A 27822-nucleotide genomic window follows, 5' to 3' on the forward strand; every position below is an offset into this window, starting at 1 on the left:
TTTAATGGAATTCTTCATGGCGTTTTTATGGGCTAATTTATTTCTTTGACGGAATTTTTACTTCTTAAAGAAAATTTGGGAATGGTAGGCTGTGGCACCGATTTTTTTTAACCATGAAGTCACTGTAATTAATGCTGTCATTGAGTGTTGAAATTATTCTCTCAATCGCACGAAAAGAATTATTCTTCGAAAGGAGTTGTTACTATTCACGCGTATTTAAAAGTATACATCCAGAGCAATATTAAATTCAATGCTTGCTTTTAGGTTGGCGAGACCGCAGGCAATGCTACCCAAGATGTGAAAAAGGTTGTAAAAAGGTACCTGCTGAAGGAAGATGTTACAAGTGCGAATGTGAACCTGCCTGTTCTGAGCCCAAATGCGAAGAAGGATGTATTGTAGAGAAGCTTCCAGAAGAGCCTTGTCCTTCCTGTGTGTGCAAAGAGGAAGAAGAACCAGCATTAGGTAAAAAATTAACTTCAAAATCATATGCACTATCACATTAAAAAAACATTGTGTTACCCCATAAAATCGGTGGCAGCTTTGCTGCCTCCACTGATCAGGAGTAACTTAGCTGATATAACTGGTGCAAAGTTACACATCGCTTGTGGAAGGTTACACCATAGTAGTTCAACTATAGTTTAACGTCTTACTCACTTCTGCTTAAGGTTACGCCAGAATTTTCTGTATACTTACAGAGACATTGCCCGAAAGGTTACACATTAGCAAAAATTAAGCTTTCATCTGACTTTCTTGAACGGGTGCTCATTTTTAATTGTAAGTAGACTAAAACTTCAATTTAACAATTCAATGGTTTCAATTATCCAGATATATTAAATGATCAAGTAATAACTTCTTTCTATACGTTTTAAATTGAAAGTACAAAAACAAATTAGTAGGGTAAGGAAATAATATCTAGGGCACCTGAGTGGTGTCCGAACTCACAACGCGAGTCTCACAGACAGGTCGCAAACAAGAGTTTTTACCGCTCGGCCACAAAGACTGGTTTTCGTTTTGCTAATAAAAGTTTACCAGCTCTATTCCGTTGCTGACCTTTACGCATGAGCTTTGAATTCTACTGACTGCAGGTGGGAACTATACTGAACGGTTCCTCCAAAATTTCAGTATTTAAAGCAATGATTCTACGCACTTCAGATTTCGTGTAACATTACACCCATTAATACCGGTAACCTTGCGCATTTTTTTTAGTGTCGGAGGTTAACTCAGGTAGCATACGTAACTTTTAAGCTTTCCATCAAACGTATTAAAATGGCTCTTTAACATTACCAACCTTTTTACAATGCTTATGAAATGAAGTGTGCTACCTGGGAAGATATTGATTTCCATGATTTACTGCATGTGAATTTTATAGCCAGTTAGTTCTGTCGTGCCCAAAGTTTATGGAGGGTGAATAATCATTATATTCTATCCCATATGAAATGTAGAGTGGAGAGAGTGTAGATCACCCATTCATAAAAAATGAATATTCTAATACATTTTTAGCAGTGTCGATAATTAATTACTCTTACCTTAAAGTACAGGGCTAGCATAAAATAATAGCCCGGTTTTAAAATTTTATATTTCATAAACTATCACACTTAGCACTATAAATGATCACAAATATAAAGATAAACAGGGAAAGCTTTTTTTCACTCGCAAATGGTCGATGTGTGTGCCTTTCGTAACGCGACACACATCTAAAACATACATCTGTAGTGTTTCAACGTCAATTTTTCGTAGTGCTACACATATGCGATCTTTCCGTTCTTACAATGTTTTAGGCAATGGTGGTGTATAAACAGTCCTTGACGAAACCTCATAAAAAAGAATCGCATGGGGTTAGGTTTGGGGATCTAGCTGGTTAACGCATAAAGGGTACACCTGCAAGGCCAATCCAGCGTTGCGGAACGTCAGTGGCGCAGCTAGAGCGGGTTCAGAGTTACTATAGTGATTAAATAATCATAAATTTTACGTAATGTGCGTGGTCCTTTATTTGTCAAACTACATTATTCATTATCGTATTTTTCACTTTTCAAGCTCTATTTGTTTCTGGTCCTGGATCCCCAATTGAACTGGTTATCTAATGGCGATAACTTAAATTGTGTGTAATTTTAAATAGCTTAAAAAGGCCTTTTTTCCCTTAAGTACCTCCTAAAATGTTTCAAATCAAAATAAAACTTGCCAATTGCACTTCGGTTGTAAAAATGGAGTTCTTCTCCTTGTAATCGAACAGGAGTAAAATTTTCTAATTTGTCTATTAAATTTAATCTTGTACTCTTTTAGATATAAAACCTCAAAAAATCTGTGATCCAGTGAAATGTGACCCTTGGTGTGTCGTGGTGACAAGAGGACCAGAGGACTGTCCGGAATGTATGTGTCCCCTATGCTCAAAACCCAAATGCAAACCTGGTTGTTTTATTCCAACTGAATACGAAGGGGAATGTCCTGAATGTAAATGCAAGGGTAAGTTCAAACATTCTTCAACGATATCAAGCTGACATTTGTAAGTTCAAATTAAGAAAACGAATGTGTAGTCAAATTTGCAACTAGTTTATAGGCAGCAATTTGGAGTTTAGTCAGTAATATTCACTACTAGAAAATCGCCCGTCAAGGTATGACGTCTGAAAATTTCTTCTACATTTGAACGAGGCTATTGCCTGTTTGGTAATATTTTAATAGTTAAAATTTTAACCTTAACTTCAGTGGCTTAACCCTAAATTCCAATAGATAGCGTTCATTGTTGACCACTTTTTCGTTTCTTCTTTTTTCTAAAATGATAGTCTTGGCAGTAAAACAGTTACGTTACTAGATCTAGTTCAGCCTCGTCAAAATAAAGCATTCTCCTGCATGTCAATTATTTCCAGAAAATATTATTAAATTGTCATGACGTGGCACGACGTTCATTGTTGGGGACGTCAGTAGCGTTACTCGATCAGTGAATTTGCTATTATATATATTAAGATGAAATGAAACAATCGTGCGACTTTAATAAGTTTATCTTATAAAGCTAACTTAATCATACATTACCATTCTTTATTTTTAAATTGGTGGTAATATTTACTTATAGTTTGATATTTAATATAATTTGAAAATAGTTAGCGTACATTTTTGATCACTTTTTCGTTTCTTCATTCTCCTAAAATGACAGTCTTACCAGTAAAACAGTTAATTTGCCGGATCCAGTTCAGCCGTGTCAAAATAAAGCATTTCCCTGCATGTCAAGCATTACCAAAAAATGTTATCAAATTATCACGCTATGGCTCGAGTTTCATTGTTGATGATGTCAGAACGTAACTTGATCAGTGAATTCGCTGTTATACATATGAGGATGTTTTCAATTTCGACCAAAAATTTATGTGATTCGAAATTTTTGTACACCCGGACCCTTGTCTACAGAAATGATTTTCAGTTCACTCTATTTACCTGAAACGTTTTTCCTTAAAGCAATTCATTTCACAAGTTATAGTATTCTTTTATTCCTAGGGGAAATTACGAAAAGACCTTTATTTTTTGAGAGAATCATACAAGTATGCAATGTTTAAAAATATTTTGAAGGATGTACTAAAAACGCAACAGAATCCTGAATTTCCAAAACTTATGGTCAACCTGAATCGAATGTTTCATTCAGAAAGAATAATTATTTATTATGACGAATGTTTCAGAGAGTATTCAAGCATTGAAAATCGAATACATGCCTCAAAAATTTAGAGACGTGAATTTTCCTTTTTTTGTTTTATTATTATTTTAAAAGCAAACTTAGCATCGCTTAAAACATGTATATTTTTTTTAATGTTACATTTCAAGGTTTTTATTTTGCAAACTAAAAATATCAAGCGTTTTAAGGGTTAAAAATCAAAATTGTTCACTTCATTTATTCCCCAGCTATCTTCTATTTCATTCTTAAAAAGTTGTTTTTATTCAATAGTGATTATGTTTATGATCTTCACTTCTTACGCGTACTAAGGCTCGCCAAAATGAAGTTTGCTCTTTTGAAACTATAAAGAACTATTTTCATACACTAAAAACCCTTAGTAAAACCATGGCTGGCGCACAAGTTTTTGAGCAATCAAGATTGCTTATTGTCCTCACTTGACCGTTCTTGGCGTCTGGTTCCTTTTTCAGCTTGGACCCGCAGCACCACCGCCCGCCGTCCTCCAGGCGCGGCTGTCCCCCAGCTCCTGATCGGAGGCGTCCATGTTCTACACACACACACGACTTCACACACATACACTCACACACGCCTACGTGCATACGCACAGCTCTACGTACACACACACAACTATGCACACGTAACCGCCCAAGAGGAGGGGCTGGCTTTGGGGGACAGTAGCCGTTTCTAGAAACAATAACTCCAATTAGTAGGGTCCTGTCGCAGTTCGTGATTGCGAAAAACATAATTTGAATTCAAAATTTCAAAATTCAAATTAATTTTTTTCTTTTTTTTAGAATAACTTTACGTGGAATAAATAACTGTAGTCTAAAAGCACAGAGCTTACTCAGCACCATTCCTTTTCGAGCATACCTGAAAGCACTAAATTACTGGTATACTAAGCATAGTTGTTGCGATCAGGAATAGTGGATGGCGATTAACGGTGCATTTTCATCTGTAATTATGTTTTAACAATATATTTTTTCTTTCCCTGCAAGCTTGCATGCAAGCATTACCAGCAAATTCAGAAAAAGTTGTAACTAAGTTTAATAATTTGTGAATTATTGGCCATTTTTAATGACTTTATATAGAGGAAAGCCGCCGTGCTAAGCACAAAAGTCGTATCTGCAATTTTTATCAAAATTTAGTTATGGTCAACAGGTGGTTCTTTGTCACACATTTCTCCTAAATATAATATTTAACGGTCATTAGCCAGTGGGATTTTTTTTTTTTTTTTAATTCTGAAAAAGTTGCCATCTGAATCAAATACATGGAAGCACAAAACTTTAAAAGACAATTTCTCACTTTGAACTCGGCTGCAGATAACAACGTTTGTGCTTAGCACGGCATAATGGGGTTTGGAATTTCACTCATGGTGATTTTTCGAAATTAAAGTTCCAGAATGCAGTTTTAACCGGTTTTAGATTCTTTTAGACGATTTTCTCCCTGCATTTTTTTAAAATGTAATCCCAGTTCGATATTAAAAAACAAAGTTCATCAGTTGTACTTCCTGATTTACTTATTATAGTAAACAGATTTTAATTGTGTGACACACATGAATTTTGTGAGAATAACACTATTATATTTAGAAAGCTCAAGACTTGATAAATATTTTCTGCAATCAAGTCCAAGCCTTGCCTTAGGGTATAAACCTTAAAATAATTGTAACGACTACTATCCACAAAATTTATAAAAAGCTGATCACTATATGCGATTAATCACAGCGTGAGCGGAAAACATGCACAAATGAATTTTGGTTCACACTTTTAAAGAAATTAGGAGAATGTAAGGAAAAGTGAAATATTTAAAATAACATACCTTTTTCAAAATTAACAAGTTGGAAATTTGTTCTGACAATTGCGGTACATAAAGAAAGAACAATATATTTTGTTATAAAACTTGACTTGAAACACTTTTTTTACTTTTGGCAGTAAATCCATACCTCAAGAAAAAGATCAAAATTTTACTTTTCTTTACAGGGCAAAGGGGGAAAAAATGAAAATTTTTTTATTTGATTATTAAAGATATTTTTGATCAAAAAAATTAATAAATAGAAGTATGAATGGATAAATGAAAAGGAAATGAAACAATAAACGAATAAATCAACAAATAATGAAGGTAGTAAATCAGTTAATAGTGAATGAATAAAAAAATAAGTTAATGAGTGATTAAATAAGAGAACTATTAAATAAAGAAAGGGAAATTAAATAGTTAATAAATGAACACGTGAATGATTTGTTTAAAGATTGAATAAATAAATGAAATTAATTATTTCACTTTTCCCCGCATTCACTTGATAAAATGTACAAAGACTTTAAAGCACAAATAAGCTGAATATTAAAGAAATATTATTAAGTCTCATTACAATAAGTTTATCAAGTTTATCATTTAATAAAAACAAAATATTTTTGAACTTGGAACAAAGTATTAGAATATGAGATCAATTTTTGAAAATTGCTTGTATTATTACATTCTTCGATTTGCAGATGTATTTTTTTCTTGATTGGAATACACTACATGTGTTACTACGCAGTTGAAATATTACTAGATAAGTAGAGTTAAAAGCAGAGCAAATATTTGATCATTTCACTTTTCCCCGCTATTTCACTTTGCTCTACATTCCCCTACTTTGAGATCCTATTGCTCGTTCTCTTTTTAATTGCAGTAAGGACATCCATATAATATGAAATACCTTTTTGCCTAACTCAGTTACTCCAAAGAAAGAGAAGGCATAGAATTTTCCGAGTAGATACTATTGATGAATAAATTCTTATTTCAATCATAAGAGAAAAAAGGAAACTTTTCCCGGAGTTGCCTAACGACATCTAATTTAGAAGGCTTTTGCCTACTTCGGGATGCTATGCCATGAACGAGCATAACCTTGTATGTCGCCGTGCTTCACCCAACTCTTTTGGATCACATCCGCCTTTTACTTTCGCAATAATTTCAGACTTCTGCGCAATAAATGTCAATGCTACTCATATTAAATCGCTGAAATCACATTGTCAGGATTAAACACACTTTCCATTAAAGGGCTCTTTTTTCAAAGTTTGCTTGAAAAAAGAAAGCCTGTTTGAATAATACTACAAAAATCAGCTCAAAGATATCTTGACAGACATTAGTGACAATATCTCCTCTCGAATTCTCAGAATTCTTAGCGATATAATGCATAAGAGGTATGAAATCTAAATCAGTGATTTCACATATTTCACGGCTGAATTCATACCAATTTATATCAAACACATATTTTTTTAAGTTCCTTTAAAAACAAATAATAATAATAATAATAATGAGGGTTTTTTTTTCTTTAGTTTGCGCTATTTTTTCAAAATGCCCATAACCGTTTCGGCGTAATACAGTTATGTCCCCTCCCCCCGTTCTTCTTCTTTAAGTGGCACTACAGCCCGTTATGGGTCTTGGCCTGAACCACAATTTTGCTCCAGATCGCCCTCTGACCGACCTTCTCCCTCCATCTGCGGATCTTCATTGTTTCCAGGTTTATAAGAACATCATCCAACCATCTCTTTCTAGGTCGTCCTCTGGTACTGGTTCCCAAAGGTTTCCATTTCAGGACCCCCCCCCCCCCTTATCATATCTTATTTCATTACCCAAAAAAATCTCTTTACGAAGGGAAACAGCTCTGCTTCTCATTATTTGCAGAGCAATGTATTATACAATGCATATGATCATACCCACTGTTTCAGTTATTTCAAGCTTTCTGATACATACAATGAAAAATAAAAAGTAGTATCTCTAATTTTATTGTAATCTTGCAAAATAATAAATGTGTTTACTTTCCAGAAGAAGAATTTCCGCTAAAAATTGCCTGTGACCCACCAAAGTGTAAGCCAGGATGTAAAATACAAACTGTGTTTGAAGGTCCTTGTCCAAGTTGCGAATGTGATGAAGGTAAGCATTTTATCACAGACTCAAAAATTTCGACTTGTTTCCCGAAAAAATAATTATTTTAAACATGAACCGTTACATTTGTGTAAAAAAAAAAATTTCGTATAAAATTTTGTGCTTCCAGTTATTGGAAAAGAAAAAACATAATGGGGTGGTTTTCTTCAGTCAAAAGTACTACTTTCAGTCATTGAAATGGATAGAATGAGCAAAAAAAAGAAAAAAAACATGGACCCAGAAAATACTTTCTTTTTCCCCCAACAGTTTTTTTTTTTTTTTATTTATTTATTTTTTTTTAAATGTCCGATTTTTCAAACAAGGCGTGGTCTTTATGACGTCACAAATGATGCACTTTGCCGAATTTTCCCACTACGTTTCCACGTTATGATAATCATTCAGCGAATTAAAATTGCGCTCTATGTTTGCTATCAACCATATCGTTGCCAATACTCGTAAGTAAAGATGCGAATTAAATATTTTGGACGGTGAATGGCAACACTGAATGGCATTTCATCATTTGTGATGTCATCGACGGATGCGTTAAACGATGAAAGAGCATCGATTTAAGTAATTTTTTAAAAGTATTAAACTTAAAGAAATTATTTTAAAATGGTCAGGTTCTATGTTTTTAAGCATGCTCTTTCCGAAAAAAATACTTTTAAAATTTTGGAAACGACCCCCATTGCCATTCATTTACTACTTCAAAAATCGTACTTGTATTTGCCTTACCCACTTACGCCTTAGTAATATATTTGTTTCAAATATAATTACAACATTTTTCAGCTAATAATTATTCTTCTGAATAGTTCAATAAAAACATAATGCTTTTCTCTAAATAAAAAATTTTATAAAAGAACAAAACTCTTGCGCTTAAAATTTGATACAGAAAAGTGAAATTAATTTTAGATTATCCTAAACAAAACGTTTCTGCGTAACTTTACCACTCTTAAAAGAATTTCTATGCATCATTTCGTAAAAACAAATTTTATGAGCTAACCGGGTAGCCACATAAATAGAGGGCAATAATGAAAAACAATCTTAAAGGGTAGCAATCAAAAGCTCACATTGAGACATTTTCTACGCAAAAATTATTTGTCCCCCCCCCCCCATTGTCGATCGAAATTTCAATAAAAGTGCAAAATTTGAAGGCTTAGCTGGAAATTGAAGGTACCACGTAATTTCACCGTCTGCATGTGGTACTACATTCATCTCTAGAGCTTGTGAAATAATGTCTGCCATTACTCACCGAAACTTGCAAAATTTGACGACATTTCTCAAACTTTCGGTGTGCCCTACGACTTTTTCGAAAGCATGGACAAAAGGGCAAGTAATTTATACGTCCAAAAACATGTTTTACCATGCTCTTTTAAATTTAACTTATTTACTTTTCTATTATTGTACTGTTGTATTAGTTCCCTAGTAAGCTTTACGTGAACTACATGCGTACCGTTAGTTGCACAAATTTTTGACATTACTGGAAGTGAAAACGAAATAATTTCATTATTTCCTTGCAGAAGATATTCCCCCGAAAAAAATTATTTGCGATCCACCGAAGTGTGATCCCGGATGTAAACTGCAAACTGTATTTGAAGGTCCTTGCCCTGGTTGCGAATGTGAAAAAGAAGGTAAGAATAAAGTTTTAACAAATGAAACTTGAAATTGTGAGGGTGATTTTTAGAAAAGCCTGAAGCAATGTATTTTTCAAGAAATGTTTTCTCAAAAGCTACTTTTTTGTAAAATTTCTACATAATATTATTAAGATTATCTATTACGTTTTTTTCTTTAACATTCACTGAATCGTTTTATATTACATTTTTTTTTTTCAAATAAATATGAATCAGCTTCCTTACTACATTCCTGTTACTGCTTTCAGATTTAGTTTTAAGGTGTTTAAGGGAAACACATCTAAGTTACTGTTCTTTCATTAAAAGAGCTCCTAAATATATATTAACAACATTTAATTGAGACATGAATCTTCTTTCTCAAGGCACGGTTTTACCAGTGTTAGTTAGGGGTTTCTATAACAACCACGTAATTTCACACATTTAACACAGTAAGATCGCTGTAAGTAATATTCTCCGATACAGAGAATCTCAAGGGTTATGTTTTCATATAGTATTTCGAAGACTAGTAGCCTTGTATTTTTGTACTGAGTATGATGAATGAAAGAAATTGAATTCAACAGCATCAAGCACTTCCACCTACTGTACTAAACAAAATCTACTGTACCCAAACAAAAGTCTTTAAAAGAGATCAGCAGTTAAAAAAAAAAATACAAGCATCGAAAAGCAATTTCATGCGTCATTTCAAGTCATTGATTAAGCGTTGGCGTTGACGATTTAATTGACATTGCCCACCCATGATACGACTTTTTCTTTTAGAAAATAGAAGTTCAAATAAGATTCTTCAATAAGATTCTTCAAAATATCAATCGTTCTGTAGGCCATTGAATGTCATAAAAGAAGTAAAAATTTCCTTAGAAAACAACTTGAGGTTTAGATAACATGACGTAACTACTTTGTTTACCAAAATAGTGATTGAAAGACTGAGCTTAGAACCCGAGTTCTTTTCGTTCCAATTCCAAACCAAGTTCTATTCGTTCAGAACATTCAGTATATTTTAGAAGCATATCTTTAACGACACTTCACCTTGCAGAGTGTAAATATAAAAATACTGAGAATATCAGCCATCTATGAAATCTCTAGCTACGGTGCATTGTTTCGAAAGATCACTGACTAAAATCAGAAATAGGAGAATGATGTATTTGAAAATACATTCTTGTAGGCTGATGCAGTTGATGCCCTACTGAGATCATAATAATCAAGGTTGCAATTATTTATAATCTGATCTCATAATAATATTGGGTTGTTTCAAACCAAGAGCCCTGTTGCTGTTAAGGTCAGAACGGCCCCACTGGTAGACAAATCAATGCGCAGTACGAAAAAGGGAAGAATACGCATTATTTGTACACGCAGACACTTACCATCTAAACCACACCAGCACATGGTCCTTGTGCAATATTTTTGGTTCCACACGTAGTGTTTTACATGCATTATATATATTTTAATTATAATAGACTTTTAAACATCTGGTACAAACGAACTTATGTGTGTATCACATGACTTCCTTTTACTCCAATTTAATGTCAGTTCCCCATTACTGGCAATTTTAATGTGATTCAATAGTTTACACTCTAAATATCACCAACAGTGGCCAAATTGAAACAGATTTTTTGAAAAAAATCGCCACATTTGTCGCCTAGTTGGCGACAAAACTTGGCGATCAAAGACCAAGTGTCCGACGAATTATAACACCACTTGAGTTTACATCGAAATTAACAATGATTTTCCACAAAAAAGGGGCAAAAGACCCCTTTCGAAACACTCAAATGCAACCAAAAGGGGAGGTACACAGCTAGACCCCACTAGGAGTCTACGTACCAAATTTCAACTTTCTAGGACATGCCGTTCTTGAGTTATGCGATATAAATACGCACGTACGCACATACATACATACATACATACATACAGACGTCACGAGAAAATTCGTTGTAATTAACTCAGGAATCGTCATTACGGATACTTTGCGTATCTATACGTTCTTAGGCATTTATCCACGTCTGGTCGAGTCGAAAGAAAAAACTCAATATTCATTCGGGGGTGAGTAAAACGGAAATTAAGGTCGATTTTTGTGTGAAAATTTTTTCGCGAATACAATACTTCCTTTTTTGTAAAAGGAAGTAAAAAGAAATACAGATAGACTTGGTTTGTTTGTCCTATTCATTTTTTAATTTACTTTCTCAGATTTCAAGAAGTGTCCTGAGTTAGAGAAATGTGACGGACCGAAGTGTAAGATCGAAAAGGACGAAAATGGCTGCGAAGTGTGCTTCTGCGAACCTGAATGCGAGATCCCGAAGTGCAACAGGCGTTGCAGGGTGAAAGAAATCCCAGGACAGTGTCCCGTCTGCGATTGCAAAAGACGTCACAAATGAAGGCTTCTCATTCAATTGCTTGTGAAATTTTTAATTTGCAATAAATAAGCATGTGCTTCTTTTTGAAAAAAAAACGAATCAAATAAAAAAGCAAAATGAATTTCGATTTAAAATTTTGAGTTGTAGCACTACAGAAGCGGATACAGAGGGAAGGTCATGTGGATCATGACTCCCTATCCTTAAACCGTCGACAGTTTTATCTCTCCATCATTATTGTATATTATCATAATTTAATATTTCCATACTAGATGGACAGATAAAGAATACCATGCAAATATATTTTTACACATTGAGTTACAATACTTTATGAATAAAAGTTAAGTGTTTTTCGTAATCTTTTTGATTTATCAAATATTTGTTTCTCTAAATATTTTAAATAATGCTTCATTTCACTGTTTCTGATATTAATTTAAAATGCTTGAGCTCAACAAGACGCCTTATTCTGCGCCGATTACATGCTCCTTGTTGACACTCAAACCATGCCAGAATTTGTTTGGACCTAAAACTTAATATTTTTTCAGCATGACTACCCCTAAAATGATATTCTGTATCCGCCTCTAATGCGCTATCTGCAGCGTTGTTTTATCATTCTCCCTACTAGCACAATACTTTGTAGCAATTCTATATTTAGTCTACAAAACTGGAGCGTGCCATACCTCAGGTGAGCTTACGAATTTCTTTGCTTCAAGATCTTATATGATAAGTATGTAAAAGCATGACCTTTCCCATTCACTGTTTTAATACAGTAAAACCTGTGAAGTTGACCACCCTTGTAAGTTGATCACCTGTCTAAGTTGATTGCTTTTTTCAGGCACGGAGTTAGCCCTTATCATATAAATCGACCTTTGTAAGTTGACCACCTGTTTAAGTGAACCACAAAAGTAGTGCACCGCAAGTGGTCAACTTTACACTCTACTATGAAAAAGATTGTTCTCATTTCAAATTTTTTAAAAAGTTGATATTCTCAACGCAAAAAAAAATATTTAATAAACATAGCGTTGCTTTATGAAAAGTACTTTTTAGGTTTTAAGAAAATCAAGCATAAATTCCTTTCTCACGCGAATCTTGTAGTGAACTGTTGGAAAGGTCGCTGCTATACTGTTCACTAATTAAAATAGTAACCAATACAATGACTTTTCTTCTTTCTTAAGTGTCATTTACTTCTACCTGATTTTCTTTGTCTTTACTGACTTTCACTTTCGTTCCGCGTTTTACTTGGTTGGCCTTTTGGCGTCGACAATATGTCGCTTTTAAAAACCCTTACCGGCGTCTGTAGTTCGATACAAAGGTCAAGGAATTTTCAATAAGACACAGCAGCGATCAGACGTTAACAAAAGTCAACTAAAGTAATGAAATACTTGAAAACAACTACCCCATTTGCACTTAATGTAATTTATTTCACGCTGAACTTTCAGTCACGATGATATTGTAATAAGAGTTATACTTCACTTAAACCAACAAACTTAGCAGCCTTTTATCATTTCTTTTAGATATTTCGAACTACCAACTTTCTGCTGAAATGTATGCATTCCTCATCACGAAGTAACATTTCATCCATAAGATATTTGTTTCATAAGTACTTGTGCTGCTTTCAGATCTTCTAAGTTTTCTAGCTAAATGATATATACACTTCGCACTGAAAATAAACGCGTAAAAAACTGAAGTGCTTAAGTGTCGAAAATGGAAAGGACATAAACTTTCACAAAAATTTAATAATCGCGTAGTTGAAACATCTGGTTCAATATTTACTCCATTTCAAGTCTTCAGTTGTTTGTTGCATAACTTTGCTTTTGAGGACGGGGAAAACAAATCAGGCAGTGAGAAGCAAAAGGATGTTAAGTGGAAAAATTAAAAATTTGAAGATAACTTGTACAAATAGTAGAGGAACCTCTCCTCTGTCTTGGGGCAAAAGATAGTACTAGTAGCCCTGGTAGGTGCTGCTGTACAGCATGATTTAGAAAAAAAATGAGCTGGTATGTGCATCACATGACTTCCTTTTACTCCAATTTTAATGTCATTTTCCTATTATTGGCAATTTTAATCAGATTCAATAGTTTACTCTCTAAATATCCCCACCAATGGCCAAATTGAAAACAGATTTTTTTTATCGCCAGATTTGTCGCCAATTTGGCGACAAAACTTGGCGACCAAAAGACTGGCCATATATCGCCAAAAGTCCGCCAAATTTTAACACCACTTAAGTTTACATCGAAATTAACAATGATTTACCCCCAAAAAGGGGCAAAAGACCCCTTTAGAAACACCCGAATGGAATTAAAAGGGGAGGTGCACAACTAGATCCCACTAGGAGTCTAAATTCCAAATTTCAACTTTCTAGGACATACCGTTGTTGAGTTATGCGACATATATCCGCACATACGCACATAAATACGTACATACGGACGTCACGAGAAAAATCGTTGTAATTAACTCGGGGAATATCAAAAGGGATATTTCGGGTGTTAATACGTTCTTAGGCATTTAATCTGCGTGTGGTCGGGTTGAAAAAAAAAACTGAACATTAATTTGGGGGTGAGCAAAATGGAAATTAAAGTCGATTTTTGAGTGAAAGTTTTTTTTTACGAATACAATACTTCCGTTTTTGTAAAAGGAAGTAAAAATCAATGTAAGCCTGCCTAGGATGTTATCTTTCAACGCGTTTTACTCAAAACCTGAAAATATCCACTTGCATCCCTTTGCTTCTCACTGTCTCAAATGACCAATCATTAAGTGTAACGTTGTAAATATCAATGAATTGGTACCTATTGTATCATCGAAATATTAAGCCACTTGTAACATTATCATTTTTTTCGTAATTTTATGAAATATTCTTGTATTAAAACATAAGATAAAAATAAATCAGAAATATTAGTTTAAAAGATAATTCAAAATACAGTAATAATGCACGTAGTAAAGTATTCAACTAGAAGTAGATTGCACAAATTGCAGCTCCAGAAAAAAAAACCTGACTTAATACTTAGTTTTAACTCGACTGTAACTTTTCGGTACATTTTTCATGTACTTCGCATAAAAATCTCTGCACAACTTTTCTCTCAAGTAATACGCAAATTATCCATTAAAAAGAAGTAATGAAGCTACATGTACAACAGACAAGGGCGGATCTAAAAAATTTTCAAAGAGGGGGGCGATTGACGTTTTTACTTATCTCTTACTACGTACGTGATTCACGTTTGGATGGGGGAAGAAGAGCTGCCACATACTTTTATTAAAAATAACTAAACTATAGAGATTTAGATTACGAGGTGGTCCACAGGGATCCCTAACGTTCTCCTTTACATTTTATATTGTCAACGTTATTAAAATTGACTTTTTTACTTATCTCTTATTCACGTTTGCATGGGGGAAGAAGAGCTTCCACATACTTTTATTAAAAATAACTAAAATACAGAGATTTAGACTACGAAGTAGTCCGCAGGGATCCCCTAACGTTCTCCTTTTCATTTTATGTTATCAATGTTATTAAAATTGCGTGTTTAGAACTTCCAAAATTGTAATTATTCTGTGGAGGGAATGTTTTGAACATCCTCTAACGTCATCGAAGTTCGTCAAAAATTTCGTGTTTTGAAACTTCAGTTTCAAAAAAGTTTCCGGAGGAAAGTCCCTTAATTCCGCGTTTTTATTACTTGAATTCCAAAACATTGTTACTGCTAGGTATCTCAAGAGAGGGATGATTGCCCTCATTGTATCCGTCCTTGACAACGGATCACTCTTATAATGTGATGAAACTGTTTTAAAATTAAATTGTAATGATTATTTGATATATTTTTCTTGTATGTGTAAAAAGTTGTAAAGCTCTCACTCACGCAAAGAGAAAACAACAAAAACGTACGAAAGCCCATGACAGATTATTTTTCGCCATTAGAGTATTTGTCCAGTGTTCTATAATTATGAACATCATAGTAAATTCGGAGAAACCACATGATTGTATTTTGAAAAACTGTAGACAAAAGATCTGGGATGGGCAACCAAGTTCGAAACGAATAGAATGATATTTGACACTAGATTGACAAGAAGGAAGTTGAAACGAAATGCTGCTTCGCTTTTCAATAGTAGATACTCTCACAAAAGCAAAAATTTAGTTTGCAAAAAAAAAAAATACAGACATTTTCCAATTTAATGAAGGTATCCAATTACTTTCATTTGTTTTCAATCACCAAAGTACTTTTATTTCATAAAGTAAGATTGACACACAATTATTTCTACGGTCGTGAAAAGGCAAGCAATTTATATGAATTACATTTTTGATAGTGGGTTAAGGTAAAATTCGTATAATGAGAAAGAGTACATAGGAAGAAATGGCGTAGTAAAATTTGCATTTGATGGGTTTTTTTTTTTTTTTTTGGCTCCCTGTTATTACCTAACGAGCAAAATCTTTTCTTGACTGCTGCAAAAAAAAAAAAACTTTTCGGAGAAAAATTGTTAAAGAAAGCTTTTGATTGGAATTAATATTAGAAATAACAGCAACATAAAACTGAGCCCCAAAAACATAGTCTTTTTGTAAATAATGAATAATATTTACAATACACAAGCTGTAGAAAAAAATTAAAAACTGGGAAAAACTCAAGACCTTATAAATGTAAAAAAGAGACTTGAATACGATATTATGTTGTTTAGCATAGTGTACGCAATATAGAGGATGTTTCATATTGATCTAGCAAAAAGAAAGTCCAACTGTGAACGGTGTAATTACTTTGTTTTAATACTAGGGGGCTTCTCCCATTGCTCTTTACTGCTCACGAAACTACGAAGATTGCTTCGCAAACATTCAATGCCCCCTATAAGGAAGAATCGGATAAAAATACACGTAAAGATTAGAACAAAATAAAAACCACGCTCCCCTTTTCGTAAAAAATAGTTTAAGTAAAAAGCTCATTAAATTTCAAAAAAATAACATCTCACTTCATCCCAAAAACAAAAGAAAAAAATTATAAAAATACGTATAACAAAATTATTTTTAAGAAAAATTTTTTAAGAGCACCCAACCCCTAGGGTCCAAACTAACTTATACCAAATTTCACAGCTTGAGAGCAACCTGAACAACTGAACATAGCAAACGGGCTGTTTTGTACGTCTGAAAAGTAGCTTTCAAATTCATGGTCTCTAGTAATATTTTACTCTTTAACTCCGGGCTTGAATTGAGTTGAACTTAGAACTATCGATAAATTAGAAACCCTTATATCTGTCATTCTAATTGAAAAAATTGTAACAAGCTCAGTTTGATGCAGAAAACAAGCTCTTTTAAATGACATGGGATATATGTATTGTGTTTAAGCATATTAAAATTCAAACATTACATTAATTAATTTCGATAAAAATTCAATGTTGACAGTGTAATAGTTTCTAAATATTTTTTGGAATTCTATGCTGAATAATCGTACTTGAACTAATTGTCATAGCAAAGGAATTTACGTATTTGCAGCATCTCAAATCTATATTTATGTACTTAACTTTACGTATTTTGATGTAAATTTCAACGACACAAATTTGTTTTAAAAGATTTAAAATGGAATCAATAAAAGCATTCAAAACTTAATATTAAATCAAGAATGTTCCACTACAAGATGCGTTGATTACATAAATTGGGTTTTTCTTGAAATATTTGCCGAATACAGAAATTCCTCGAAAAATTATTCTTCAAATACAGATCATATACAACATAATGTAGCCTAAAGATGCTTCATGTTTTAGTAAATTTAAAAGCAAAAAAAGATATTTTTCTTTTTCAATTTCCATTTATGGTATTTGTAAGCAGTGCAATAAGTTTCTTTTGAAGATAAATTTTTGGGCCTTTATTCAATAGTATTTGGAAAAGAAAAAAGGATTGTTTTCCAGCCTTGTACATTTCTACCTATGAAGTATTTATTCTTCGTTTCCCTTGTTTGAGATTTAGAAGAAATTATTTATAAGTTTATTTTAAAGGTTGCGCTTCGATAGAAATAGTTGAAATTTTTTGGAAATTGATTTTTTTAACTGACACATACTTTTTAATACATTACTTTAAAAAATAATACAGAGAGGTATAAGTGAGCTGCAAAAAGTTTGATACATAGGTCATGAATATTTTTCCTGTTTCCAAAAACTGTATTTTTTATAATTTTTAGAGCTATTGTAAACATTGCTGATGCTTGTGAAGACAAACTTGACTACTCCTTAAGAAAAATAAAGTGTGTCAAGAGCACTAGATCGTCATCACCTCAATATATCAAGACAACACACATTATCTATTTTTAAAGTATGCTTCTTTCTCGCTGTATCTTTTTTCTGTCGTTAAAGGCAAGTATCTTTGCCCGCGCCTAAACTAGCTTTTTTTTTAGAATATTTTTCCTTTACGCAAAGTTCGTCCGGAAACTAGTTTCGTTTGGAAATAGGCCCTTAGCAATGTAATTTCAAACTTGACACCTTCATCATTTTGATTTTATACAAAACAAAACAACTAAATAATTTATAGGAGACTGAAGTAAGGAATAATTAAACCGTCAGGTTTAAGAAGGAAAATGAAGATCAAAAATGTCAAAATTACTTTTTAAACTTTCAATTATCTCCAAGCGTTGCTCTACATGTAAGTGGTTAAAAAATAAGCAATAACCAAACCCTAAAGGCAGATATATCAGAAATTTGGTGGTCGTTGAATGAAAATTCTATTACATATACAAGTTAGTTCGATTTCTCAAATAATTGATTTTTGGACTTACTCCCTTCTTAAGCCTGACAATTCAATTTATCAAAAGGGAACAATATCCAACATCCAAAAATTTTCAGAGATGCTAAAAAAAAAAAACAAATTATACTAACAGCGAAATAGTGTTTTTCACATTTTCTGGGTACAGAATTGAGCACTAAGTCATTTAGGGCATTGTAGTATAAAAGAATCAAGGAGACATCTCAATTTTAATCTTGGATTTGTGCCCTTTTGAACGAAAACAAGAAATGATTTATTTTCACCAAAACTCTAATATACCACCAACTTATATTGAAGAACGTGAACCTAAAACTAGTGGATTAGAAAATTTGGAGATTTTCAACATGCACTCTCTTAATAAAAAAAAAAGAAAAAAAAAGGACAACAAATTCAATCAGAATATACAGAATATATTCCCTCTAGTTCTAAATGAAAATTGTAGGGTGTGAATTTAACCCCCATTGATCGAAAAGTCCAACTTCACACTTTAATAAACAAGGATTTGCTCCTTTTGGAGACTAGTGGGTCCCCTTGCTTATCGAACTTCAACATGCTTATACTTATTCTACAAAATTTCCAGCACTAAGGAAAATTTTCATGCCCATGCTCATTCCATGCTTTTACTAACACTTATCAAGGTCTGAAGCTTTAAGGCAGACCCTCCTGTCTCCAGTTAAACTTAATTTTTTTACATATCAAGTCAATATTTGCAAATCTAGCTCCATTAAAAAAAGTTTCCTAGCAAAAAAACTATTTTCCATTTATGTTTCAAAGCTTTTAAGAAATAAATAAACATGTAGCAGTTGAAGGTATAAGTGCGTGTTCTACTAAAGGGAATTTTGTTTTCTGAAACTTTTTTTTTTTTTTTTTTCGTGTTAAACATTTAACATGCCTCTAACAATAGCAAGATAGTCATATTTACAGGATAAAAAATGTTGATCTTCTAAATTTCAGACTACTCTTTTATTTCCAACTAGTGGTACCCGCACGGCTTTGCCCGTAGTAGAAAATTAAAATGTCATTTGGTTCGCCTGTGTATTTACAAATAATGGATGATATGATTTCTCACCAATTTTCTATGTTCATTTGCTAACTCATGTTCAACGTTATGATAATTTCGTAATTTTCTCTTCCACGTTGTGATAATTTGCTCTTTAAAATGTTCTTAAAATTACAGTATAAAAAGAACAAAATTGCATTTTCGAAAAATCTCTTCGAGGGGCACACCTCCACGCTACTCTCTAACTTTTTGCAAAATTTCATAAAAATTGGCTGAACGGTCTTGGCGCTATGCGCGTCACATAGGTCCAGACAAAGATCCAGGTATCCAGACAAAGAGACTTTCAGCTTTCTTATTAGTAACTTGTGGTACCGGCACGGTTTTGCCCGTAATAAAGAATTAAAAGGTCTTTTGGCTTGCCTGTATATTTAAAAATAATGTATGGTAATTTTTTTCGCCAATTGGCTTGTGCCCCATGTTACGGTTCCACGTTGTGATAATTTCGTAATTTACTCGTCTATCTTTTGATAATTATTAGAATAGAAAAAGAACTACATCGAATTTTCCAAAAATCGCTTCGAGGTGCACACCCCCATGCTACAAATTAACTTTGTGCTAAATTTCATGAAAATCGGCAGAACGGTCTACTCGCTATGCGCGTCACAGAGATCCTGACAGACAGAGAGAGAAATCCGGAACGAGAGACTTTCAGCTTTATTATTGGTAAAGATTTCGAGAACGTGATGTATAAATCAATCACAAAAATATGTAAGAAAATTCACCTTAGAAAACTGTGAAGCAAAATCATAAAATTACATCGTGTGTCGTAAACAAAGAGCATTCATTACAAAGTGTTTTTTTTTTCTTCTAGGGCGTTAAACATATTTTTTTATTCGTTGCCCATGTGTAATTAGGCGTTGGAACGTCATCCTCTTCCACAGTCTGCAGAAATGATTTTTTCTCAAGTATCGGCAATCACGTGACCTTCGGCAGCAGCAAACAAGACAAAAATAAGAGAAAAAATAAACAAATTAATTGACTTTTCTAGAAATTTCTTATGTTTCTCCTCCACGTTTCCCGGGGTGTAGTTGACTTTATATGATGTTCCCAAGAATCAACAACTTTTAGATATCAGAAAACTCTTTTTTTTTTAAGGACATACAGTTGGCTCTCTGTTTAGCGACGCTCTATTTAAAGGCGGCTTTTCACGGTCCCAGATGGTCCACTATAGTTTTAAAAGCATTCTATTTAAGGACAATTTCTACTTAAGAACGATTTTTTTTTTTTTTTTTTTTTGTCCCTTGAAAGTCGTTAAATAGAGAGCCAACTGTATTAACAGCTAAGCAGTAAACTAAAACGAAACATTAATAAAAGCAAATACAGTTGAACTCGCTTATAACGAGCCCTGATTTAACGAGAACCCAGATTTAGCGAGGAAATCAGAAGTATTGGTTGAAAAAATCGGCCCTGGCATTAGGAGTTGTAGCAGCCCCATAGCTCTTGTAGATATTAAATTTTACCTAACGATTGGGACTTAAATATGAGGAAATTATTCTTAACAACTAAATATGTTTTATTTAAACAAAATTTAACAGATATGAACACTTCTGCGCTTTAATGGTGAACAAATTGATACAGTATTAGCTAAACCTTATTTTGGGGGGAAATTGTGATTGTAATTGTCCATTTAAGTATTTTTATAATGCCCGGAACTTGATTGAATATTTTCTTAATGATTACACTGCTTAGCTAGTATGTCCTTTTCTGCGGTCATAAGTTCCTTAATTGCCCTGTTATATGAAACTGATCTAGCGATGTTCATAGGTGAAAGACTAGGGCCGTCTTAGAACTTGATGGGTCCCTCGACACAAACATACATTACTGGGATCTGCCATAAACATTCCTTTTTTTATACTGCCATATCCTGACAACACCCAGACTCGATGCGAGGTCAAAAACCTGGTGGGAGGGGTCGGGTGCCAGTTTGACAGTCCCTAAATATTTTTTCAAACGCATTTATCAAAACAAAGAGACAGAGACAGAGAGAGAGGGGGGGGCTTAGCTTTCTGGCTTCTGGGAGTCATTAAAGTATTAGCAATATAAACTTAATGGAAAGATTAATATTGAGTCTGAAATAGGGGTGTCCTGGGGCCTCTCCCCCGGAAAATTTTCGAAATTGTAGTCTTAAAAACTCAATTTTAGACAATATTTGGTGATGTTAGGGGAGCGTAGGTTCAGGGTTTCTCCTGCTGCAATTTTTCAGATGTGGAAATCAAAAAACAGAATTTTAAATTATCTTCGAGTATATGGTATGAAGAGAGGTTCCGGGGGCTCTCCTCTGAAATTTTTAAAAACATATTAGCTCTGAAAACGCAGTTTTAGAAGATCTTCGGTGATTTTAAGTCGAGATAGATTCTAAGACCATTCACTAGAAAATTTTCAAATTGAAGTCTTAAAAGTCTTTTTTGGTAAAGACTGGGACACCGGCAGTTACTAGAAAATTAAGTTCCAAAAACGAAATTTTTGTTGACCTTAAGTTAGGAAAATGAGTTTTCAAGAGGCTCACCCCGGAAAATTTTCGAAATTGAAGCACTAAAAACGAGATTTAAAACGTTCTTCAGTGATAATGCCGAGAGAGAGGAGGGGACGCTGCACTTTCCCAGAACATTTTTGATACTGTTAATTTAAAAACACAGTTTTAGACCATCTTTGGGAATGTTAAAAAAATGAGAGAGGTTCGAGTATTTTCCTACAGCAAATTTTCGAAACTGGATGCTCCTTAATGGTATTTTAAGATTGCATATTTTTAAATAATTTTACGGAAAAAAATACAAAAGCGGATCCGGGGAAAAAATGACAAAGGTCAATTTTTTCACAAGCCTCCTTCTACACCTTTCACCATTAGGATATTTTACCCTCTGCACGAGTTCAATTCCGAGCCGGGCCCCTATTCTCCAACTTAGCTGACTTGACTTCACGTCGGCCCTTGTTGTAAGTTGCATTTTATAGCAATTGTGAATTGTAAATTATAAATCGAAGCGTCAAAGAGACCAAAAGTATTTTAACTTTTTACGACCGCTAAGGTTTCCCTGTTTCTTTTTTTTTTTTTTTTTTGTATACCACTAAAAATATATTGGCAGCCCCAAAGCCCGACTAACTAAAAGTGAGGCCCTAGGCCCACATTAATTAGGAGGCCCCCTGAAGAATATGCAGTGTTTGATTTACATTTTTAAAGCCCGAATGCACTTTTGGAAGCCTCTTTGTCTAATCAAACAACTATGTATAAATCACTTATGTGCATTTATGAATCCTCTTTGGGCCCCCTCATAATCGTGACCAAGTAAATCCGTTACTGGCAGAATGATTAAAAATTCCATTTTAAAGAAGAAGTTTTTCTCTAATTAACAAGTCATAATTTTTTATTTTTAAAAAAATACATGTATTTTTCATATCGTTGTAATGCTATGCACAGTTCTTTAAAAAATGTGGGGCCCCTTAGAAACATGGGGCCCAGGCCTAGGCAGCCTGTGTGGTAATCAGGCCCTGGGCAGTCAGATTTCAAAAATTCCCCCTCCCCCCTCTTGTAGTGACGGCCCTACCTCCCTCCACCAACAAGCTTTAGCCCATGCGTAAAGAGGAGCTGAGGCTGTGTTTTGCGAATTTGCGTTATTCTAAACACATGCGCACAAGATTTACATTTTGCTGTTAGTGGACAGGCCCAAAAGACTTTGCTGTTAATTGATCGGCCCCAAGCATGACCGGCCCACCGGGCAAATGCCCGGTTGCCCGCCGGCTGTATCCGCCACTGAAGAAGCGTTTAAAAATTACATACTATGTGTGTGCGCGTACTACACTGTTAAAAAAATTTCCTGAAAATAACGGAGAAAGTACCGGCAGCAAAGTTGCCGTAAATATTACGTTTACGTTCAATGACTTTCCGTGATTTAACAGAAGTTCCATTTCTTATTTCTCCGTAGTTGTAGTTTTCCGTTTATAAATTTCTCGTGACTGAACGAAAATTCCATTTCTAATTTTTCCGTTCATTTACGATCTTTCTGTGTTTTAACAGAATTTACGTTCCTTACTTTTTCATTGCGATATTTTTTCCATTTCTCACTTTCCCGTATTTAAGTAAAAAGATTTTATTTTCAAAAAATATTTAAAAAGTTATGTCAAGTATTGACTTTTCGTTTCATTAAAAATTTAGTTCTTTAAAATGATATATATATAATACAGATATAGTTAACTGTTCTAAAATTATTACTTTTTTTTATTTGCATTTGTTACTCAAAGATTTTTTTAATTAACATCTGGAGAGAGAACTTACCTAACATATCAAGCATCCATTTGCTGACCAAAACTTTTTATATCAACTTCAGATGAGTCAAATTAATCAAATAGTACTAGCAGAAAAATTGATGGATTTGAATAGGACACCAATTATCCCTGCTGATACTGTTCGATATTCCCTTCGTCGTACATTGTCTGGGGTGGCATGGAAAAACATACATGAAAAATATGATATTTTTATTTGCAGAATATGTCAAATAAAATGCTATTAAAAACAGGTTGACGTTATCATATAATAATATACCTGATAGAGAGTACCGCATATCTATTGTGTTTAAAAACAGAATCATTGACATGCACGTGAAGCATTTTTGGTTCAGATGCTACATCAACCCCTCCCCCTCAATGATATCCAAATTTTTCACTCATTGGAATCGCAACATAGATTTTTAGTAATAATCATTATTACTTAAGCATATATCAATATCAATCAGTTCGTTTTACCCGAACTGTTTTTCCAAGAAACTTGCAATAATCTCAAATAAGTTGTTGGATAAGATCTTAATAAATTAAATTAAGTACTTATTGTTTCCAAAACTTTCATTGCACATATCAAAGATCAACAATACACCTTTATTTAGAGATTTAAAATTGTTACTTTCAGTATTCCAAACTGTGAAGCGAATCCCCCCCCCCCCCCCCGAAAAAAAAATGAGTGATTTTTCCTATCTTGCTCGCACACCACGATTAATGACTTTCAAGAATGCGTAAGAGCAATAAAAAATAACTCTATAATAGTTGTATAAATTCTAAATAAACTATCATCGGAATTCTATCAAATGCATATTAACAAGGAAAATAAATTTGTATATTAACATGAACAAAGATATTCAACAACACTTACATATGACCAGCGGTACTAAATGCATCTGGATACAGCTAATCCAATAGGCTTTATTTTAAATTGATAACACGAGATCCTTAAACTATTCTCACTGCTAGAGCACACAATATGACTAACGAATAGAATTGTTCAAGGTATTGAGCAAAATATGATAACCACAAAAATATTCTGACTCAGTAAAACCCACATCAAATCACCAGAGCGATCAAAACACATCTGCCAGTCTAAAAATGGCGCGAACATTTTTCCAAACCTACAAAGCTCAAAGGCGTATAAACAATTTCGACATATGAGTATATTACTCTCCAGACATGAAATAGCAAGCTATCTATTTTGTCTACAGCATCTGAGTTGTTTTTCTAAATATGCTTTTAATTAGTAAAATGTAACAGTGCGATAAATAAGCACTATCAATAAGTGATGTTTATCATGACTTGAAGACTAATCGGAGCAAAGTACAGCACAGCGGCAACCCTAGAAATGGAAAAATTCCGTTTTCGTCGGGATGTTTACGTTTTTGTAAGGAAAAAATACATTTTGAAGCATTACGGAAATATTCTGTTAAAATCAGTCAGAAAACTACCTAAATTTTCAGTTTTTTTTTAACACTGTATATTCTTCAAAAACGACAACATAAGAAATAGAAATTCAGACATTTCAAAGCAAAATTACCATTTTCTTCGGAACACAGTGATTAAAAAGAGGAAGAAAAAAGCAACAATGTTGAATTTTTATGACTTTTTTCATGTACTCGTTTCTCACGAGCACTCGGTTATAACGAGCAAATATCGCGGTCCCTTTGAGCTCGTTATATGGAGTTCGACTGTAACTAAAACAAGCAAATTAGAGCCTTAGGTATGAAGAACTAAATTCGGATTTCAAGCGGTAAGAAAAAAATCGAGATTTAAGAAGGTTAACTGATAATCAACCAGACATGCACACCAGGGGGTTGCGGTTGCATGCGCCAATGACATTTTGAGGGAAGTTGATTTTACCAAACTCTAAAAATTTATGATTTTACCCCTCTTTGATTGTTTGGTCTCATTTTTTGGATTCTTGTTTTTAGGTATGTGCTCCGTAACGTTTGAGAAGGTGCGCCAAGGGGGGCGTTGAGCACCCTGCTCAAGGTCGGTTCAGTGCATGCCCCTTCTTCAGGTGAATATTATTCATTATCCGAGTCCGACAAATTCCAAGTGCCAGGTTGCCAGGTAGATTCAAAAAAAAAGTAAATTAATTTGAATTTTGAAATTTTTAATTCAAATTACGCGTTTCGCAATCACGAGTTGCGAAACACATCCACGACAGGATCCTACTCATTGGAGTTATTGTTCCCAGAAACGGCTGCTGTCCCCCCAAGCCTGCCCCTCCTCCTGGGTGGTTACATGTGTATAGTTTTGTGTGTGTAAACCTTGTGTATGCACGTAGGTGTGTGTGTGTGTGTGTGTGAGCGTGCGTGTGTGTAGGACATGGACCGTGGACGTCACCGACCAGGAGAAGTGGAATTCGGGGGACAGCACTCAGGATCAGAGGAGCCGCTCCTGCAGAGAACGGTGGGCGGGAGTGCTGCAGTGGCCCCTGTTCCAAGCTGAAAAATGAACCGGACATCAAAGACTGTCAAGTGAGAACAATAAGCAATCGTGATTGCTCAAAACACCTTGCTGGAGAGTAGTTTCTTTAAAATGAGAGAGAGAGAAAAATCTAATATGAATACAATTCATAACCTAACGAATTTTCGCATTTTTTGTTGCCTTAAAAATTCAAACTAATGTAATATTGACACTTGTAAATATTTCTTTTGAATACTTCAAGTTAAGGACTTTTTTTTTCTTTATTAGTTTTAATTTGTCCGGCGCCTAAAATATTTTCCTGGTGACTTGAACTTTACAAGTTTTGTCGGACTGTATTCATAATATTTATGAAAACATAAAACAACAATTCAAAGAATGCACGGTAAAAATTCCTTCAAATGTAATTGCATAAGATTTAATAAAATAAGCATTCATTTATTCATGTGTCTCAACGAAAAAGAAGTGTTTATAAGTTTAACAGCCTGAGTGTGATATTCTCTAAAAAATCCATGTATTTTTTACATAGCAGTATAAGCTGTTTAAGATGATGGTTTTTAATGGAAAGAAAGTTAGAATGATAAAAGAACGATTTTGGTATGTATGAAAGCATCATACATATCAATGATAAAAGAAACGTGTTAATATTTTTTAATGAAGGGCAGAGGGACCTATGTGCAGAATCTAGAACTCTAACTTTAAAAAACTGAAAATTTTCTTTCATTTTATAACTTTAGAACAAATGCAACGTAAATCAGACAGAAACCCTTAAAAAAAACTTTCTTAGGTATTTGCGCTAGAAAAAAAAAACCTAACTCTTTTAGAATCATAAAATTACATGAGACGTCACTTAACGAAGTGCTTTGCAAACAACGAACAACTTCAGTTTTCTCGACGTCAATAAACTTGATTCATTTCTCCATTGAGCATATATAATTAGTGGTGATGACGTCATTTCTTTCCATAGTACCTAGAAATGATGCTTTCTTTGGTGCTGGCAATCACATGACCTTTGGTAGAAGCAACAATGTCGAAAAAAAATCATTCTAGAAATCTTGTTATCATTTCTTTTTTTCTTTTTTTTCCGCGGAATATGATGATGATTAGTGAACCAAGTGAAATTCAACTTCATTTTGGCCCCACTTTACACATATGTTTCGTTCATTTTGATATACAAGTTTATGTATAGGACACATTCGACAAAATGCGTCAACATAAAACTATTTTTAATAAAAAACGTTGAAGGTCGCTATAAGCAACTAAATGTTATACAACATTTCCGAATGATGCAGATTCAATACCATTGGCGAATTTTCCAACGTCTTTGCCGCGACACGTTCGCATGTCATTGGCTTCTTTCGATTAAATTGCGACGCCCTAGGGTTGCTAATAGTTTCTAATTGGCTGCAATTTTTCTCTATGAAAAATTAATTTCTCGCAGAGGTCCACGATTTGTGGATTGCCGTATGAATATCAAGCATGGAATATCAAACTTCTTGCTGTCGGGGTGATATTTATCGCAATCGATTATTTCAACCTGTATTTTGTTGCATTTGCATCATGAGAGCTCGAGGTGTAAAAGTAACGAGGGATGAATGAAATGTTACATGGCATTAATTGCTAACATTGTTGAGTGTAAACAACTCAATAAATCTTTGACAAATAAAACACATCACTATACAAACGTATTGCTTTGATTGAATGCATGATTATACTTTGATTTAACAGGGTTTTGGCAACAGATGGTCAGTCTCCAGAAGTCGGCTGTAACGACTTAAAACTGCTTATAATTAGTATATGTATGGCTCAAAATCAGACAGGAC

At 33.9% G+C, this 27822-nt stretch overlaps 1 protein-coding gene across 2 annotated transcripts in view; it reads left to right on the top strand.

Annotated features, from left to right (window-relative positions):
- LOC129225922 (keratin-associated protein 16-1-like) overlaps positions 1 to 11640 on the top strand; it is a 43004-nt gene extending 31364 nt beyond the window's left edge. Inside the window, exons 2-6 of one of the 2 annotated variants that reach the window (XM_054860458.1) lie at positions 265 to 462; positions 2281 to 2460; positions 7448 to 7555; positions 9064 to 9174; positions 11353 to 11640. In XM_054860458.1, the coding sequence (XP_054716433.1) occupies positions 265 to 462; positions 2281 to 2460; positions 7448 to 7555; positions 9064 to 9174; positions 11353 to 11540 (785 nt within the window). In that variant the 3' untranslated portion in view covers positions 11541 to 11640. The remainder of the gene's footprint in view (positions 1 to 264; positions 463 to 2280; positions 2461 to 7447; positions 7556 to 9063; positions 9175 to 11352) is intronic. The other variant, XM_054860459.1, reaches the window with a different exon arrangement.
- The last annotated feature ends 16182 nt before the right edge of the window (positions 11641 to 27822 follow it).

Source organism: Uloborus diversus, chromosome 7, assembly GCF_026930045.1.
Source record: "Uloborus diversus isolate 005 chromosome 7, Udiv.v.3.1, whole genome shotgun sequence".
Lineage (NCBI taxonomy): Eukaryota > Metazoa > Arthropoda > Arachnida > Araneae > Uloboridae > Uloborus > Uloborus diversus.